The 19,112-nt window shown below is 40.2% G+C and overlaps 4 protein-coding genes and 1 long non-coding RNA gene across 5 annotated transcripts; 2 read left to right on the top strand and 3 right to left on the bottom strand.

Annotated features, from left to right (window-relative positions):
* Positions 1-233: 233 nt before the first annotated feature.
* LOC137599065 (uncharacterized) lies at positions 234-1,714 on the bottom strand. The gene is made up of 3 exons (XR_011036745.1): positions 1,131-1,714; positions 970-1,057; positions 234-881 (listed from the first exon to the last, which is right to left on the bottom strand). It is a non-coding gene; the product is annotated as an uncharacterized lncRNA (long non-coding RNA).
* Positions 1,715-5,539: 3,825 nt separating this feature from the next.
* LOC137599418 (uncharacterized) lies at positions 5,540-6,602 on the top strand. The gene is made up of 3 exons (XM_068320342.1): positions 5,540-5,888; positions 5,981-6,168; positions 6,266-6,602. Exons 1-3 carry the CDS (start codon positions 5,822-5,824, stop codon positions 6,572-6,574), a joined length of 564 nt encoding a protein of 187 aa, XP_068176443.1. The 5' UTR covers positions 5,540-5,821; the 3' UTR covers positions 6,575-6,602.
* Positions 6,603-7,237: 635 nt separating this feature from the next.
* ttc4 (tetratricopeptide repeat domain 4) lies at positions 7,238-10,138 on the bottom strand. The gene is made up of 10 exons (XM_068319731.1): positions 9,903-10,138; positions 9,637-9,754; positions 9,381-9,542; positions 9,061-9,138; positions 8,797-8,921; positions 8,633-8,719; positions 8,299-8,540; positions 8,110-8,194; positions 7,847-7,929; positions 7,238-7,499 (listed from the first exon to the last, which is right to left on the bottom strand). Exons 1-10 carry the CDS (start codon positions 10,014-10,016, stop codon positions 7,400-7,402), a joined length of 1,194 nt encoding a protein of 397 aa, XP_068175832.1. The 5' UTR covers positions 10,017-10,138; the 3' UTR covers positions 7,238-7,399.
* Positions 10,139-11,086: 948 nt separating this feature from the next.
* pars2 (prolyl-tRNA synthetase 2, mitochondrial) lies at positions 11,087-13,288 on the bottom strand. The gene is made up of 4 exons (XM_068319999.1): positions 13,156-13,288; positions 12,674-13,016; positions 12,069-12,314; positions 11,087-11,979 (listed from the first exon to the last, which is right to left on the bottom strand). Exons 2-4 carry the CDS (start codon positions 13,001-13,003, stop codon positions 11,098-11,100), a joined length of 1,458 nt encoding a protein of 485 aa, XP_068176100.1. The 5' UTR covers positions 13,004-13,016; positions 13,156-13,288; the 3' UTR covers positions 11,087-11,097.
* Positions 13,289-16,731: 3,443 nt separating this feature from the next.
* insl5a (insulin-like 5a) lies at positions 16,732-18,776 on the top strand. Its single transcript, XM_068320163.1, has 2 exons — positions 16,732-16,944; positions 18,097-18,776. Exons 1-2 carry the CDS (start codon positions 16,764-16,766, stop codon positions 18,243-18,245), a joined length of 330 nt encoding a protein of 109 aa, XP_068176264.1. The 5' UTR covers positions 16,732-16,763; the 3' UTR covers positions 18,246-18,776.
* The last annotated feature ends 336 nt before the right edge of the window (positions 18,777-19,112 follow it).

Below are 19,112 nucleotides of genomic sequence, written 5' to 3'. Positions count from 1 at the left end.
TCTCCAAACACAGTGTTCTAATGTCAAATGCAGACATAAACAGACAATTAACAACCTTTTGTTCATCAATTAATCAACATACCTGTAAACGAAATTATATTAGAACGAAAATCCTTTTTAAATAAGAAATATTTATATTGAAAACTCGATTCAACTGACTTGTCAAGTGACAAATTACTTTATTTTGAAATATAGCGACTTACAATCAGCACATTCAACGTAGGGTTCATGCAGGGCTTTTCAGTGCTCTTTAGGCAATATCGGGTTATTCTGCCTTTATTCTAATCCAGAACACTGTCACAGTTGTGGGCGCTTAATTACGTTATAACCTTTCACGTGACCAAGATCTGTCAAGAGGCACAGACACATTAGTCTGTGTGTCATTCCATGCACAAGCCACGTCTCAAAATAAAACATCTTAAGATTGATAATCAATAATAAAAAAGAAAAATTCAAACTTTCTGTGCCGCCTGGAATCACATGGCCCGCCACTCGGTGGTTGGGGACTGCTGATTTTTTAAAAAGTTCTAACTTGAAGATTTGTGGAAAATCTGTAGACAACAATGCCAGAAGAACCTTGGACTGACTGGAACACCGGCCTCTGTGACTGCTTTGAGGATGCCAGCACATGTATGAATTCATCCCACACATTTATTTCATTTCATTCCAGATCACTTCCTAAAGTTTGCATCACTCTGTTGCTGTATGTGTGTGGGTTTCAGGCTGCTATGGTTTCTGGTGCGGGCCTTGTCTTGCCTGTACGGTTTCCGGGCGATTTGGAGAACAATATTGTTTCCCATTATGTGACATTTTCGGCCTTGGAATAACAGCAGCTTTTTGGATCCCGCTGGTTCCTCCTCCGGCGGTCTTGTCTGTGAGGGCTGCCATGAGGCACAAGTTCAAAATCAAGGCAGGACACACATCAAGATTATTCATTAAGTAATGTCACATGAAATTGAAATTACTGACTTTAAATCTTGTCATTCTTTCATGAATGCTCTTCACAGGGTTCACTCTGCAAGGATGCGGCCGTGTCCTGTTGCTGCGGGTGGTGCTCCTGGTGTCAGATGCATCGCGAATTAAAGCACCGTCGACAGACTCCCATTGTCATCAATTTACAGACAAATTACCTCAACGTGCAGCCTGCTCCAGTCATAACGCAGCCTGCTCCAGTCATAATGCAGGCTCCTCCAGTCATAATGCAGTCTCCTCCAGTCATAACGCAGCCTGTTCCAGTCATAACGCAGCCTCCTCCAGTCACAATGCAGCCTGCTCCAGTCATAACGCAGCCTGCCCCAGTCATAATGCAGGCTCCTCCAGTCATAACGCAGCCGGCTCCAGTCATAACGCAGCCTGCTCCAGTCATAACGCAGCCTGCTCCAATGATGCAGCCTCCTCCTATGTAGTCACCATCAGGAGTCGTCATGACGACACATTGAGCTTTGTTGGGTTCTCCTAGGCCTGGTTGTGTCTTCTAAAGTACATAGATGCAGATCACACTGCTGCTAAGAAAAAACGTGTAGTTTTCATACAACTCATGACAATTGATTCAAGTTTAGATATATCAATAGCAGGTAAAACGACTACCATCTTGATCTTTATCAGTTCCACATACAGATCTCGTAAATTAAGACCTGGTTGCAATGATAGCAAAACTTTTATATTTTATATAACTATCCATAAAACACTAATTTTAATTTCCTGGGATGTCAGAGCAAAAATTTTCCATGAAAAGGAAACCTTTTCGTATTTTGCAGATTATTTCAACAATATTCTCTGCTTACCTGACGTAAGCAGAAGTTAAATTAAGGTCACAACATTTAAACCATATAGATGAGCAGAATACATAATAAAAAACGCTTGCCTCAGGTTAATTGACCATAGGTGACAGCAGAAAAAGCGGGTTAGGAAAATTAATATTTAAACTCATTTTGATTTCAGGTCACACTTTCCAAACCAGAAAAAAACCCAAACAGTTTTGGATACACCCTGGTAAAAATAAAAAAAAATTGTCTCTGGTACTTGGACACAACCAGACGTGGGCGTGGTCACGGGTTATGCTAATGATTTATAGGGAAATCTAAGAACAGCAGAGTCTACATGACTGCTTCATGACTGCAAAGTGTGCTGAGTGCAGTTAAAGGGACAGTACAGTTAATTTTAAGTGACATATATGTTATTCATCATTATGAAAAATAGAAGAAAAAAATACATTTTATATGTGTAGCGTCATCCTTTTGGTCGAAAAAGCTTAAAATCCGCCTCGCATTCCGTGGGCGTCTACGTCACTGTCGCCAGAGCCAATCGCAATGACTGCTCATTCCGTTTGGCGACAGTGACGTAGACGCCCACGGAATGCGGAAGCTGCTGCGGCGCGGATTTTAAGCTTTTTTGACCAAACGAATGCCGCTACACATATAAAATTTATTTTTTCTTCTATTTTACATTATGATGAATAACATATATGTCACTTCAAATTAACTTAAAATTAACTTTACTGTCCCAATTCCTCCACATTGATGATGACATCCAACGCTGTGCTGTGTTGCATTCCTTTCTTGAGAGTCAAATTAGAATATTTTTTGTATTAAATGTCAAAGAATTGAAGAGTTTTCACAATCCTTTTAACTTTTTTCCTGTTACAAACTTCTTCCAGAATCCTGAACCATTCACCAGAATGATGAAGCTGGGAGTGCCTGCCTTGATGTAGTACCTGTTAACAGGACAGAAGAGATGCATGAGAATGAAAATGTTGACATACAGATTATATTTTCCATAATGTGCAACACTAAACTGTCATTAACCTTCTGTGGCTTTAAAAGTGGCTTATAAAAGTGGCTTGTAAGGCTCATTTGAAATTCCAGGTCATTTAAAAAAAATGTTCTTGAAAAATCTCAATTTTAAGATAAAATGTGACACAAGGCAAGAAATAAAGTAAAAAAACAAACAAACAACACAGACTGTAACCTCCCGGCTGATTACAATCAAGAATTCTTTTTGCCGATGACGTAAATAAAAATGAAATGGAACCAGACTTCACGTGAACAGATGTACCTTTTATGCTGCAACACCTTTAGAAGCGACATCTCTGTGTTCTTGATACAGCGTCTCCGTCTGCTTGTCTTCAAAGTACAGCTAGAGGGTGAGGACCACTCAATCAAGTTACGTATTAGCAGTATAACTACTAATGCACTCTCTATTTTTTAGAAATGTGTTTATAAATTAAAGTATATTCATTAAAAAAACAATTTTACTGTTGAAAAAGCAGATTTGACTTCTTATTTACAATGTAATTCAAAAACAAACCATCACATTTTGTGGATGATAATTTCTAGCTGTGTCCCAAGGTGTAAATTCTTCTTCAAACATGGAGGTGATCGATGAAAAATGACACAGAAGTGATCGATGAAAAATGACACAGAAGTAAGCAGCCATGTTTTTCAGTAAATAAAGCTTCACATGGCTTGAGGATAGGAATGGGCAAAACAAGCAACCAGGACTGACCAGTTGTTCTCACAGAAAGCAGAGATGAAGTCGCTCTGCTGGTGTTAGGGATAGAGTAAGAAGACAGGCCAGTGAAGAGAGCCCTGCTCATCCTGAAAGACCTGCACCCCCGTGACCTCCCTAGAGCTGAGACCATCCAGGCTCAGCTGGGAAATCTCCTCTGAGGAGCCTTCATCTTCATCCTCACTGTCCGAACTGCGCTTACGAGGCTTCAGAGGCTGTCTGATGTTCTAAACTTTAGAACAACAGCAGTCCCCAACCCCTGGGCCGTGGACTGGTACCGGTCCATGGATCATTTGGTACGGGGCTGCACAGAAAGAATAAATAACTTACATTGCTTGTTTGTTTCAGGGGTCCATACAAAAAACATATATATGCATATTTAACCACGAGTGAAAACATAATAATAACGTTATGGGATCATTAAAGTGTACTTCTTCCTACACTTCCGTTTTATTTATTTCGGAATCTGTTTAATTTAGAAAAATTACCTGATTCTCTGTTCCATCCATCAATGTCAGTGGTCCCCAACCACCAGGTCGCAATCCGGTACCGGGTCGCGGGACATTAGATACCGGGCGGCACAGAACGTTTGACTTTTTCTTTTTTAAATTATTTGTCTAAAGATCTTTTGTTGTAATTATTATTATTTGATTGACTTGTTCACCCTTTCATTGGAAATGATCAGTATTTTTTGAGAGAGAACAATAACTAGAAAAGGTGGCTGTTGTGGACCAGGAAGTAGCAAAGATTAGTCTTTGTGTTAAAATCTAAAGCACACAATATCACACAAACTATTATTTTTCACAAGGATGCAATCACCTGACACAAAAATGAGGTGACCCAGAGCTTTAAAAACTAAACCCATCAGAAGATAGTCTATATCAAACTTTTTATATAAAATATATAAAAAGTTTGATATAAGGTCTTGAAATAAGGTCTTGAAAGGTGAAGAGTTGAAGCAGCTCAACAACAGATGTGAGTGTACAGTCACACTGCAGAAATAACAGACAACATTTCTGTGTTTGCATGGCCCTGTCATCGAACGTCAGAAACTAGGCTGCATGAACCAATCCCTAGTTTGATGGATGGTTTAATCTCTAAACTGCTGACACTTTTCATCACGTTTTCAGTCGTATCTGCCCCACCCATGGCTTTTCCCTAATAATGTCATCTAATCCAAATTGACTAAAGATAAATTGAAAATATCAATGAAAACTCATGTAAAAGAGAGGATGAATAAAAATGAATTCATGAATACAGATGTTTGAATAGAAACATAAATTTTCTGCATCTGTCTGCAGTTCACGGGGTCAGGAGGGATCACTGAGGTAAGCCACAGTACGACAAGTTGATTCCCCAAATTGAAACTTTGACTTCAAACTTGATGAATGCCATAAGTCAAGTTTTGCAGCATTGTTTGTGGTCGTAACAAGTCCAAACAGGATGCCAGTTCTGATGAACGTGTAAGTGGTCATTCATTCCCAGCTTCATCGACAACCAGGAGGTGGTTCCTTGTTCCTCTAAGTCAGGTAAGATATTTGCATTACAATATTTGCAAATTTTCCAAGATTTTAAATTATACTCCTTCTTTAGACTAATGTTATTTATCTTGGGAACAAATAGGCAGTAATTTTTGTTTATGATGATTCCACATAGCATATTAGAAGTTATTTTTAAAAATAGACCAGCGGTCCCAATCACCGAGTCACAACCCGGTACCGGGTCCCCAAACACAGTGTTCTAATGTCAAATGCAGACATAAACAGACAATTAACATCCTTTTGTTCATAAATCAATAATTAACATCTCTGTAAACAAAATAATTTATTTTAGAACGAAAATCCTTTTTAAATAAGAAATAATTATATTAAAGTGACTTACATTCAAGTGACAAGTGACTTTATCTTGTAATATAGCGACTTACACTCAGTGCATTCAACGTAGGGTTCATGCAGGATTTGTCAGTGCTTTTTAGGCGATCTCAGGATATTCTGCCTTTATTCTAATCCAGAACTCTGTCACAGTTGTGGGCGTTTAATTTTGCTGTAACAGCTGGTAACCTGCCACGTGGCTGAGACCTGTCAAGAGGCACAGACACATTAGTCTGTGTGTCATTGAAACGTACACAAGCTACGTTTCAAAATAAAACATCTTTAGACTGATAATCAATAATAAAGAAGAAAAATTCAAACATTCTGTGCCACCTGGTATCTAATGCCCCGCAACCCAGTACAGGGTCGCGACTCAGTGGTAGGGGACTGCTAATTTCTAACAAGTTCAAACATGAAGATCTGTGGAAAATCTGTAGACAACAATGCCAGAAGAACCCTGGACTGACTGGAACACCGGCCTCTGTGACTGCTTTGAGGATGCCAGCACATGTATGAATTCATCCCACACATTTATTTCATTTCATTCCAGATCACTTCCTAAAGTTTGCATCACTCTGTTGCTGTATGTGTGTGGGTTTCAGGCTGCTATGGTTTCTGGTGCTGGCCTTGTCTTGCCTGTACGGTTTCCGGGCGATTTGGAGAACAATATTGTTTCCCATTATGTGACATTTTCGGCCTTGGAATAACAGCAGCTTTCGGGATCCCGCTGGTTCCTCCTCCGGCGGTCTTGTCTGTGAGGGCTGCCATGAGGCACAAGTTCAAAATCAAGGCAGGACACACATCAAGATTATTCATTAAGTAATGTCACATGAAATTGAAATTACTGACTTTAAATCTTGTCATTCTTTCATGAATGCTCTTCACAGGGTTCACTCTGCAGGGATGCGGCCGTGTCCTGTTGCTGCGGGTGGTGCTCCTGGTGTCAGATGCATCGCGAATTAAAGCACCGTCGACAGACTCCTGTCGTCATTAATTTAGAGACGAATGTCATCAACATGCAGCCTGCTCCAGTCATAACGCAGGCTCCTCCAGTCATAGTGCAGTCTCTTCCAATGATGCAGCCTCTTCCAATGATGCAGCCTCCTCCTATGATGCAGCCTCCTCCAATGATGCAGCCTCCTCCAATGATGCCTTCTATGTACTCACCACCAGGAGTCGTCATGACGACACACTGAGCTTTGTTGGGTTCTCCTTGGTCTGTTTGAGTCTTCTAAATAGATGCAGATCACACTGCTGCTAAGAAAAAACGTGCATTTTTCTCACAAGTCATGACAATTGATTCAAGTTTTGCTACATCAATACCATGTACCTGACGTAAGCAGAAGTTAAATTAAGGAAGAGCAGAAGACATAGTAAAAAATGCGCGCCTCAGATGGATTGGCCGGTCCCAAATTGACCGTAGGTGACAGCGGATAAAGCGGGTTAGGAAAATCAATATTTAAACTCGTTTTGATTTCAGGTCACACTTTCCAAACCAGAAAAAACCCAAACATTTTTGGATATGCCCTGGTAAAAAAAAAAATGTCTCTGGTACTTGGACACAACCACACATGGGCGTGGTCATGCTAATGATTTATAGGGAAATCTAAGAATAGCAGAGGGTACATGACAGCTTTATGACTCCAAAGTGTGCTGAGTGCAGTTAAAGGGAAATAAATCAGGTTTGACACTACAGACTGATTTTGAACAACTTAATTTTTTTTGTTTCAATTGTAAAATCATTGAACTATTCAGGGATGTTCCTTCAAAAGAAAAAAAACCCCTGCTAACAATCATCTGTCCTTTTCAAGAGAATGTTTTAATCAAAGAAATCCTTTTTTTAGTCATCACTTTAATGAAAATTCTTATCTATTGCAAGAATCCACAAGGACAACTTGTTTTGATCATATTTCTCCACATTAATAATGACATCCAACGCTGTGCTGTGTTGCATTCCTTTCTTGAGAGTCAAATTAGAGAAATGTGTGTATTAAATGTCCAAGAATTGAATACCAGAGTTTTCACAATCCTATCATCTTCTTTCCTGTTACAAACTTCTTCCAGAATCCTGAACCATTCACCAGAATGATGAAGCTGGGGGTGCCTGCCTGGACGAAGTACCTGTTAAAGGGACAGAAGAGATGCATGAGAATGAAAATGTTAACATACAGATAATTGTTTCCATAATGTGCAACACTAAACTGAAATTAACCTTCTGTGGCTTTAAAAATGGCTTATACAGTAGAAGTGGCTTTTATAAGGCTAATTTGAATCTACAGGTATTATTTAAAAAATGCTCTTGAAAAATCTCAATTTTAAGATAAAATATGACACAGGGCAAGAAATGAAGTAAAACAAAAACAAACAACACAGACTGTAACCTCCCGGCTGATTACAATCAAGAATTCTTTTTGGCGATGATGTAAATAAAAATGAAATGGAACCAGACTTCACGTGAACAGATGTACCTTTTATGCTGCAACACCTTGAGAAGCGACATCTCTGTGTTCACTTGATACAGCGTCTCCGTCTGCTCGTCTTCAAAGTACAACTAGAGGGTGAGGAATGTTCAACTAGGTTAAATAGTAGCAGTTTAACTACTTATCTATTGCTCTATTTTTTGGAAATGAATTCATAAAATATAATATATTCATTAAAAAAAACTATTTTACCATTGAAAAAGCAGATTTTACTTAATGTACCGGATTTACAATATAATTCAAAAACAAACCAGCAAATTTTTCGGATGATATTTTCTATCTGTGTCCCAAGGTGGAAATTCTTCTCCAAACATGGTCACCAGGTGATCGATGAAACTGAAATAAGAAAGGTAAAATGATACAGAAGTAAGCAGCCATGTTGAATAAAGCTTCACGTGGCTTGCAGATATGAACGGGCAAAACAAATAAGCAGGACTGACCAGCTGTTCTCACAGAAAGCAGAGATGAAGTCGCTCTGCTGGTGTTCGGGATAGAGGAAGAAGACAGGCCAGTGAAGAGAGCCCTGCTCGTCCATGAAGACCTGCGCCCCCGTGACCTCCCTAGAGCTGAGACCATCCAGGCTCAGTTGGGAAATCGCCTCCGAGGAGCCTTCACCTTCATCCTCACTGTCCGAACTGCGCTTACGAGGCTTCACAGGCTGTAGCAGCTTGATGCCGCGATCCTGCAAGATGCACATGAAATCAGAAACAGATGTGACCTGTCACTTCAGATATATGTAGAAATGAACACTGCAAATATAAACAAAATATTTACCTGTATGGCAGCCAGAAGTTTTTCTTTTTCCACCCACAGCTTCTTATCTTTGGCCTTGGCTTTTCTGACATCTCTCTCTGCTGCTCTCTGAGGGAGAAAAAAAAATAGTTACCTGAAACTAAACCCTCCACCCCAAATCAGCTGCAGTCATTGAGAGGCTGTACCTTGTGTTTATCTGCTGTGACTCTAAGCTCCAGCAGCTTATTGTCACGAGGATGGACCTTAAGTCCCTCGTCACACCACTGGATGGCCTCTGCAAAGCTGCGCAGCTTCATGCAACACTGTGCTCCTGCAGAAACATGCAAAATCACAGACCGGAGTATTTTGCTCTTAGTTTCGCATTATTATTTTTGAAAACAAATTTATTATCTCATGTTAGATCAAGATATTGCTACAGGTAAAAAAATGTGTATGATTATACTACATACCTCTAATTATGGCTTTAAGATGATCTGGTTTGATCTTCCTAGCAGCTGTAGCATCGTTTAAGGCAGAGCGTATATTTCCTGTGTGATGTAAAGACGACAAACTGAGGATGAGCTCAAGCAGGAAATGAAAGATTATTCTATGATACCTGATTCTTCTTTGTGTCACGTTATTACATCTAGCAGGGAAGTTTTCACCTGGTGTGTGTTTGTCTGCTTAACAGCAGCTTAAACAGTGTCTTTATAGTGGATTTAATGTACAGTGATTCCTGTTCCTTGTGTTGTTACTCCATTTAGTTCTTTTCTTTATGAACAATCCTCACCCAGGTGAAAGTGAGCTGCAGCCCGGTTGGTGAGGAGAACAGTGTGGAGTTCCTGGTCCTCACATTTCTGCGTTATCCCTCCTGTATAAGCCATAACAGCCTTCTTATAGTTCTTCTCTTTGAAAAAGTAATTGCCCTCATCCTTCAGACTCACTGCTTTCTCTGGAAGAAAGAAGGAGAATGAACTTAATCTACTGGGCCCGATGTACGAACTCCAACAGTGATTCTGAAGCTGCTTGACTGATGTTCCTCCTACCTTCTGGGGTTCTATCTTCATCGTGGATAATAGCCTGCAGACAAGATAGTTCCGGGTGCGATATCCCGTCAAACTCTTCAGGGGCTGTTTTCATGAACATGGGTACTTTATCAAACTCCTGAGTGGAACAAAAACACAGATCTCACAGACGTGATTTTCCTCGATCAGCTAGCAGCTAGCTTGTTAACATAAAACAATTTTTTAAACAAACGGATCTCAGTTATGAGGAAATAACACACAGGTTACGGATGGTAATGATTATTCACCTCCTCCCAGTTGTCTTCGCTTAATGCATTTTTATATCTTTGGGTCTTGAATTTGTCCATAAACGCGTCCATGCCATCGTCGCTATCGTGCTGCGCATCTGAGGATGCCATCATGGATAAAATATTAAAATAGTGTTTGCAAATTTTATATTAATGATGATGTATTTCTGTCAGCAGCTCATTAATCGTACAACAGACAGCTACTTTAAGACATCCAGATCCTTGTTTACGCATGTGTAGGAGTGGTGCAACAAGAATTAATGTCCGTGCTAAAACATTATGATAGCGATAAAGTTCCACTACTGCCTAACAGATCATTATAAAAGGACAAATAATAATGGACTTCACCCTGTCTTTTTCAAATTCATGTCAATGAAATTCAAATATATGTTCGTAAAGAAAACAATGTTTGAAATTTCTCGTCAACTTAATGAGTATGATAGACGTTTTTTTTACGTTTTATCAAAAGCATTACAATTACCCAACACCCAAAACAACCTTAAGTCGCTGGAATTATCAATTATTACCTTGATAATACTAAACAACGAAAACTGTTCATACTTTGTTGGGAAAACTCACAAGCTGATGTCAGTTTTTTCGTCGTTTAAAGCATCGTCATAAAAAGGTGGAAGAACGCTTATAAATGTTTTTCACTGTGGCTTATGCATTTCCAGACAGGCAAGTGTTTGTCCATGGGCTCCTCACAGGGGGGGCGTTCGTTCATTGTTAATCTCCATAATGTGTGTTATGTATTGAAATGGTGGAATTTCTAATGACTGTTTCAAATGTAAAATAAACATATGCAGACAGTATAAAGGGAAGGCAAGACACAGATTCACCCTCTGTGCAAACTCCTTTCCCACCAGTCACTTGCATCGATTTTGTATCACATGGATCAACAGCCTCACAGTTAAGACAGAAACTGGTGTTGCTATCAACCGCTAGAGGGCAGCAGCTCCAACATGTGACAGCTCGACTGAGTTTAGCGTGCACAACTTGGTGCATTTATTCCAGTTTTTGCTGTTTCATTGCGTTGATATTATGTATATAACCCAGATAAATTGCCCTCAGTTTGGTCATGTTATGTTACAGACTTTAATGCATATCATGACACCACAGTAATTGGTCTTTATTTCTGTTAAAGATTTTTATTACCCCACACACACAAAAAAATCCCAGTTTTAATTATCTTTATTTATACAGTTTCTACTCTTACCAAAAGATCTAGCAGTCCATCTTTACTGAGAAACATTTTGTCACCTGTCTGTTGACAGATAACCTCATAACTTGGCGTTTCCTCTAGAGCTCCATTTCCCACTACAACAACATAAGGGTATCCCAGTTTGTTGGCGTCCTTCAGCCGCTTTCCAATTGTCATCTGTGTGCGATCATCAAGAACAACTTCACCTCTCAAACCAGGCAGAGTCTCTCCCAAAGTGTGAACCAGTTCCTCAGCCAAGACGGCTGCCTTGTCTTCTTTGCTGCCCTTCTTTGGGGGTATAACACACACCTGGTAAGGGGCGATAAGGCCCGGCCAGCAGATCCGTTCCTTTGTTGACATCACCTCAATGGCTGCAGCAACGATACGGGTTACCCCGAGACCGTAGCAGCCCATCTCTGCAACACTATACTTGCCTTGGGCGTTACTGAAGGTGGCATTGAAAACATCGGAGTATTTTTTACCCAGGTAAAAGGTGTGGCCAACTTCAATTCCCCTTGACTCAACCATGGTGCCGGTTTTGCACTGTGGGCAGTCACTTCTGTCTGATGTCACGGTCTCTAGATTAGCAGAGAAGGAGCAGCTCCCACAGACAAGCAGCCTGTCCTCGCCAATTTCTGCAGGCAGCTGGAACTCATGGGAGAGCTTACCCCCAATGTTCCCTGTGTCTGCCTGCACCTGAACGCAATGCAGACCCAGCCGTTTGAAGAGACGGGTGTATGCCTCACACACCGATTCATAGGTCTGGACAGCAGATTCCTCACTCACGTCAAATGAGTACATGTCTTTCATGTAAAACTCCCTCCCTCGTAGAAGACCGAACTTTGGCTTCAGTTCGTCCCTGAATTTGCGGGTGATCTGGTTAATGAAAAAAAACAAACAAACTCAAAATTAGTAGCTCCAACTTATTACAAGAAATGCAGTAGTGGTAACAGAGTAAAGGCTACCTGATAAAGAAGCAGAGGGAGCTGTCGGTAGGAGAGACTGGTCTGGTGAGCAATCAGAGTTGTCACTGCCTCCTCATGCGTTGGAGCCAAACAGTAGTCATGTTCATGACGGTCTTTCAGTCGGAGCAGCTCATTTCCCATCAAATCCCATCGCTCACTGGCTTTCCACAGTTCAGCTGAGCACAAACTGGGCATGTCTATCTTCTGTCCACCTATCAGCTGCATCTCTTGGTCAATTACTCTCATCTGTTGTTTCAACACAGCATTAAGTACAATATTTAAGACCCCAATATAAACATTCACACTCAGACTCATTTGTAGTTCATCACTTAAAACAATTTGTGCTAGGACTACCCCAATATAAACTGCAGAATTCACAGCAACACAAAAGCCAAAAGTTGAATTCTAAAATGTATATATTTAAAAAAAAAAATCAAGATGTCATTAAGAAAAAAAAAAGATAACATACACATATACGATTTACTCATCTATTTTCTCATACATGTATGTCAAAAAAATCTCTTAATAAATATCTATTTGCGGGCACGACACAAGCAGATTCCCCACTCGTACTTTGAATTTACTTTGGCAGAACCTGATCTCACCAGCTTCTCCATGGAGCGGACCATGGCAGGGAGGTAGTAGTAACAACCCGGGTTGGATGGATGGATTAGCCCGGCCTGCCGCATCAGTCTTTGGCTCTTACAAGTCATCTCTCCAGGCAGCTGGTTGTCCAGACCCATGTCTCGGAGGCTGGAAGGCTGGTAGAGGCGCGACACCAGGAGCGTGTGCTTGAAGGCTCTGGGCTCAGTGGAGGCAGCAGCAGCAGCGGCGTCATTCTGAGAAGACCCAGAGTGGCTTCTCCTGAGGAGCACTGAAGTTCTGTGGAGGCACTGGAAAACTCTGGGCCGAATCTTACTCAGTAAGGATTCCATAGTAGACCCACACCTTCCAAACAAGGAGGAGAACCAGCAGAGCATCAGCTCAACCATGTTTATAACATGACTAGCAGTTAAGCTAGCAGAGGTCCTTCCTCAGCTCGTAACAACGATTTTAATTAAGTCCGCGATACAAAAAAAAGACTCACCTGGGATCGATAACAACCGTCTGTTGGTTCCGAATAGGTTATAGGAGTAAATAAGATAAAATGCGCATTTTTTAAACGTTGACAATCTTCAGAAAAAAAAATATGAAGGTCTCCAAACAGCGACCCACACGGTCTTCCTGAGATACTTCCGGGACACTCGCTGCTTCAAGCGCCACGCCGCCCCCTGCAGGTCAGGAGGAGTAAAGACTCAGGCTGCGGAGGACTGGAGCGGTAGAATGATCCATCATCCAAACACGGAGGTTATTCTGGCTTTATGGTTATTCTCTGTAAATTTTTTATTTGCGATTTATTGAGCTGAAAACAGGAAGCATCTGATGTGCATAAGGAAGGTTCAGGAGCATGCAAACACTTTTAATGAGCCATTTGGTCCAGCCTTTATTTCATCATAGAACTGTGCTCTATATTTACATACCAAATGAACAATTTTTAGTTACAATACGCACTTTTTCCAACTAGTATATCAAACTAGTATATCAAAATATTTTATTTGTAATAACAAAAAAATCAGTACAGCATTGTAGCAGCTATTTAGTCACCTCTTTCTAATAATGGCTCTTTAAAGTGGCTTATTTCATTTGAATAATAAAAGTCCAATAAATGTATCTCATATTAATGGATTCTGTCCTTCGTGTACATTTCTCTTCTTCAGCTTGGTCTAAATATATGCGTCCACTGCCCTGCATAAAGACAGCATCTCATTATCTTGGAAGAGGACAATGATGAACAGCTCATGACAATTAAGTGGAAACTTGAGAAGGTTTAATGTACTCCTGTTCATAAAATTAATATTTATTCTCTGTCGAAAATACATAAAAACAAATTGGAGTGGAAATTGAAAACAAGCAGGATGGAAAAAACCGACGGTTTACAATCGAAGTAAAGCATCAGTTTCCACAACAGGCACAATTTTCACATTTTGGTACAGTCGATAAGTTTTTATTGAACTTACATACAATCACAGGAAATCTTTACCTCTTGTTGACATGATACTGTACTGCATTTTCTGTTAATGCACATTTGTTGGTTTTGCAGCATTTTATGTCAGCAATTTGAAACCATTATTCCCCGAAGTTAGTCAATGACTCAAAGACACACAAGATGGTCATCTCACATGGCAAACACAGCTTAGGTTGAGGAGAGTCTCACTGGGTCTTCTCTTTTGGCTGGACACTGTGGTCAACCTCCACACAAACACACATTACACAGTAATGTATTCCCTAGACAATTAAGTTTGGGTCTGTTTTATCCATTTATCAAGTCACTCTCACTCAGAGGAAAGGGCGACTGCATGTCTCCTTGAGATATGAGTGCTCCCATTAGGTCAGATGCGATCTGCAACCCTCGTATTTGACTGTGTGGCTTTATAGTACTGTCATTATAAAGTTGTCTTTTTGGCTCTTTTAAAGACTCTACTGAATGTGATGGGTAAACTGCAGCGTAAATTATACATGTGAAAATATAAATGTGCTGTAAAACATTAGCACTGGTGTAAGACTTCATATAATGTGACATGAAGTTCAGTCAGGACTCATATTTTGAAGGCACTTTATTTCTGGTAACTTCCTTTCATTCACTTCCTTTGCTGTAATTTGAATTGCTGCTCTTTATAAAGCCTGTATGTTCAAAGAGTAACTATGAATTCCTCTTCACTACATCTTCACTGGCCAGTTTTCATACATACATCAGCTTCATCAGTTCATCAGTGTCTTGACAGAGTCATCGGCCACCACCATCAGCGTCTGGACACCAAAGTGAAGTTCCTCTTCCTATATATTTGGGGTCTATGCAAAATTGTGCTTAAGAGCAACCAAAAAAATAGAACTGGGCCAAAAAATATATATAAAAAAGACATTGTGCAAAGACTAGTTTGAATAAATGAAAAGTGCCAAAGAACATAATGCAGAAAAGGCAATGTCCCAAGGTTGTAGTTATAGTAACTTGTGTGGTTTCTCCCATCATAGAGGGTTGGAACTGCCTGCTGTTTGATTGTCTGATAGTTATCTTAAAAGATTGTGAGTGGATTTTGTTGAAACTTTGCATAGAAGTGGCTTTTATGCAAAGCAAAGGTTGATTATGTTCTGATGAGGGCGATCAAGGCGCAGGATGTTCATTTCAAATCCTCACGTTCATTCTTAATGTTGTAATGCCTGCTATGGCAAATAGAGATGCTGCTATAACTCTTTTAAGTACTGCATTTTAATGTATTCATTAGAGAAAATAGTTCACTGGAATCATATTTATGTTTTTTTGTTGGACGTCTCACCATTGTTCGTTTGTTTAACATGAGGAGAAAAAGGAGCTTAGGCAGCCTCCTAATACCCATAATAAGAGAGACCTCTTCAAAAGAACTGTACAGATTTATTTATTCATTAAACATGGAGCCTGACAAAAAAACCACAACAAAAGATCCACTCACAAGATTGTTTTGCGGTTTCCAAACTTCTCCATCAGTGGACGGAGCTTTATCAGGTATCATGGAGATACAGGTATTGATATTTCATCAATGTCACATTCAGGACTGAAAATGTGTGATACGGTGATGGAAGAATTGTCAAACTACTGTTTTTAATTATATTTCATGAACAACATTCTATTATATTTGTCAGTACTGATTTCAGCTTTCAGCAAACAGTTGTTTAATTATGGAGATAAAATGGCCCAATTGATTCAGAATACCAGGGACATTGTGAAACTGTAGTATTTGTTAAATAAATACTCATGATGGTGGTGCAAACTGCTTCAGACGTCATTCTATCAGGAAATTCTTGTTATTCCCAAAAAGGGGGAATTGTCAATACTTTTAGGAATCAATTTGTTTGAGGTTTCTATTTTTATATCTCGAAACAACAGATTTTCTGCCGTGACGGCGACATTCTCGCTCCTCTAACTCCTGCTAAATTTAACATCATTTCATTGACATCCTAAGTGACATGTTGAGCATCACATCACAACATCAGCAGCTCCATAATGACCTGTATGATGGGACTGCCAACATTGACTTTTTTCCTCTCATGCTGCTCAAACTGTCGTAAAGCTAAAAACAACCACGCCATCAAAGCATCTTAAACGGACAAAACATCTGTTTGACAGCAGGGAGGGCATCACTTAGCGCTGTTTAATTGGCCGTGCAATGTCTGTGCAATCATGATCTAAAATCCCATAATCAGAGAGAAACTGAAAAGGATGTGCTCGTCTAATGTGATTGTTGGCTGGAGGTCATAAATGACTGATGGGCGTCACTCCTCTCTTTTAGAGTACTAAAAATGGTGATGACCGGAAACATAAAATGACCTGATTGCCACGATAGTGTGTGTGTGTGTGTGTGTGTGCATGTGTGTATAAGTGATTGGGATGGGCTCCAGAACCAGTGAGAGGGAGGAGGTGGGGAGATGTTGAGCATGATGAACTGGAAGGTGGATGGTATATAACTCAGGGTGATCCACGCCTCAGAGCAACGACCGGCGCAGCCTCAGAAAGACTAGACCTCAGACGAGATAACAGAGACCTCCTCCTGGACCCCCCCAGACTCAGCTGAGGTCATTTAGAACAAACCTGACGGTGATACAGAGTCAGACAGGTGTCCAAGCATGAGGGCTCTGGTGATGTTGCCTCTGCTGCTGTGTGCAGCGCTGCAGGTGGAGGTGGGAGCGGACGTGAAGGCGGTGAAGCTGTGCGGTCGAGAGTTTCTGAGGGCCGTCGTTTACACCTGCGGGGGCTCCCGCTGGAGGAGATTCCTCGGCGACGCGGACATGGATGGAGATGGAGACGGTGAGATGACTTCTCGTTTTGTCTGTGAGCCGAGTAGATTTAATTTAGATTAAGATTACATTTATTGTTAGGAAAGTGTATAAAAAAAAGAGTAATGACTAATGGAAAAAGTGTGTTTTGATTATATCAAGTTTTTCAAATTTTTTTGATGCACTTTCAAGGAATCCTGTCCTGAATCAGCATAAATGTATTCAGAAGTTTATTTGAAGCTAATAAGAATCTTTAGCTGTCAAATCAAATGGGCTTTTCAAAACTGCAACCTGTAAAATACATATTTTTGTTAATGTCCAGACTTTCCATACTAAAAACAGACTTTTTCTTTTCAGCTCAAGCCTCACATTAGAAACATGTGAAACTTTAGCTTGCACAATTTAAATTATATCATTTGCATTCAAAAATGATATAAAATAAAATGGAAATAAATTGCCACATGAACAGAAGGAATGATTTAAGGAAGCTCACCCGGGATCAGGAAACAATTTGCATTACCTTGCAGTTTGCGTCCACATTTAAAGTTGTCGTTAGTCAACATGCATGACAAATGATTCTTTCCTTCATGATCCTAAAAAAACATAAATGCAGACGGTGAATGAGTAACAGCAGCAGTGTAAACTGGTTGTGGCGGAGGTGGGTGTTGTCCTTCAGTGCCCTTTGACCTCTGCACAAGCTCCTCACTGATATGAGGGATGCTCAGGAGATTGTGATCAATGTTGTTGTGGTCAGTTTTAATCACCTGCTGCAGGGCCCTCCTGTTGAGGGCCTCGTGGTGCGTTTGAAGGCAGACAGGTGCCCTATATCTCTAATCTGCTACTCAACCTGAGTAGCCTTGGAAAGCCCATATATCATGATTTAATAATACGGCAGTGCCTGATCCTTAGGCAGCTTCTCTTTATTACAGTACTGTCTATCATACACAAACAAACCCAATTACAGTATCAGTCGCGCTGATCAGAAAAAGAAAAGTGACATTATAGAAGACAAATGGCGCTGTGCAGTCATTTACAGTTTCCTTATTTAATGAAAACATAGAAGCATCATCCATTATCTTGTTGGAAAACACGTGAAAACAAACGTACATGGAGAGAATGTGTGTGTGGATTAGATTTTTGAAAGGGTTCACAGGGTTTTTATGTTTATGTTTTATTCTTGCAGATTTGGGCACAGGGGAGCAGAGCAGTTTGGAGAGGCTGGGTGGCAACAACCCGGGCTTCCAGCCGAACAGACGGGATATTAATAATATACTGGCCAGCATATGCTGCAAGGTGGGCTGCAGGAAGAGTGAACTCACCTTCCTCTGCTGAGACCATCCCTTATCTTCTCATTCTGATTGGCCAAAATGACTCTACCCTCATTTTGCCTTCATCCAGACCAAACCTGAATCTAACTATTGACATTTAAATCAGTATGATTGTATGTATAATAATACTCTCACACAGACTGCTGCTTTCTAATTGCTTTTGATATTTTTAAGGTTGATTTGTGAGATCTGTTATGCAAATGTAGATCACTTCAGCATCTGTGAACATGTTTGTTAATCCAGGCTGGATGCTGCAGACAGACATAAATACTTCATGAGAATATTAATGAGTGTATGAGGATTGGGTAATAAAATTTAGTGTAAGGGTGCAGGAATGCAGGTCCTCACCTCTGTAAAATGAGCTCAAACATACTGTGTGTATTCACATGGCTGCAGGTTTGCAAGTTCCATTTCTGTTTTGATGTATTTACAAGATATTTGAGCTGCATTCTATGATTTCGCTATTTTTATCAAATAAATGTTCTTGCACAGGGTTTATATTCCGTGTCATAAACATCAACTTAACAGAAAGGTTGACAAATGCCACCATAATGGACTACATGCTATCCATGTGCCACAGCATCACTGGTTCAACTCCAGACGCCTTCAATCCGTATCTTTTACCCTCAATAACCGTCAGCGGTCCCATAAAGAAATTCGTTCAGCCCCACTAGTTAGAATCGGCCATATCAGCAGCTCTGTGAAACTTTGCATCATGAATGCAGAGGTACAGTTTTGAGCTCAACAATAACAGTTCAATACTTGACATGCTTAGCATAATAATATTTTCGTGACACTAGCAATAAACCCAAATGCAGATAAATCTCTTTTTCAGGCAGGTGGTCATAAACCAAATCATTGGACAAAACAA

Source organism: Antennarius striatus, chromosome 7, assembly GCF_040054535.1.
Source record: "Antennarius striatus isolate MH-2024 chromosome 7, ASM4005453v1, whole genome shotgun sequence".
Taxonomy (NCBI): domain Eukaryota; kingdom Metazoa; phylum Chordata; class Actinopteri; order Lophiiformes; family Antennariidae; genus Antennarius; species Antennarius striatus.
This window is presented reverse-complemented; position numbering and strand designations above follow the sequence as displayed.

Coding starts and splice junctions, on each gene's coding strand:
- insl5a (XM_068320163.1), top strand. CDS start 16,764: ATGAGGGCTCTGGTGATGTTGCCTCTGCTGCTGTGTGCAGCGCTGCAG. Junction 16,945..18,096: donor CATGGATGGAGATGGAGACG/GTGAGATGACTT, acceptor TTATTCTTGCAG/ATTTGGGCACAGGGGAGCAG.
- ttc4 (XM_068319731.1), bottom strand. CDS start 10,016: ATGATGGCATCCTCAGATGCGCAGCACGATAGCGACGATGGCATGGAC. Junction 9,543..9,636: donor TGAAGATAGAACCCCAGAAG/GTAGGAGGAACA, acceptor TCTTTCTTCCAG/AGAAAGCAGTGAGTCTGAAG. Junction 7,500..7,846: donor AAGGTGTTGCAGCATAAAAG/GTACATCTGTTC, acceptor TCCCTTTAACAG/GTACTTCGTCCAGGCAGGCA.
- pars2 (XM_068319999.1), bottom strand. CDS start 13,003: ATGGAATCCTTACTGAGTAAGATTCGGCCCAGAGTTTTCCAGTGCCTC. Junction 12,315..12,673: donor TCCGCTCCATGGAGAAGCTG/GTGAGATCAGGT, acceptor TTGAAACAACAG/ATGAGAGTAATTGACCAAGA. Junction 11,980..12,068: donor TCCCTCTGCTTCTTTATCAG/GTAGCCTTTACT, acceptor TTCATTAACCAG/ATCACCCGCAAATTCAGGGA.
- LOC137599418 (XM_068320342.1), top strand. CDS start 5,822: ATGCCAGAAGAACCCTGGACTGACTGGAACACCGGCCTCTGTGACTGC. Junction 5,889..5,980: donor CTTTGAGGATGCCAGCACAT/GTATGAATTCAT, acceptor TGTGGGTTTCAG/GCTGCTATGGTTTCTGGTGC. Junction 6,169..6,265: donor GGCACAAGTTCAAAATCAAG/GCAGGACACACA, acceptor TGCTCTTCACAG/GGTTCACTCTGCAGGGATGC.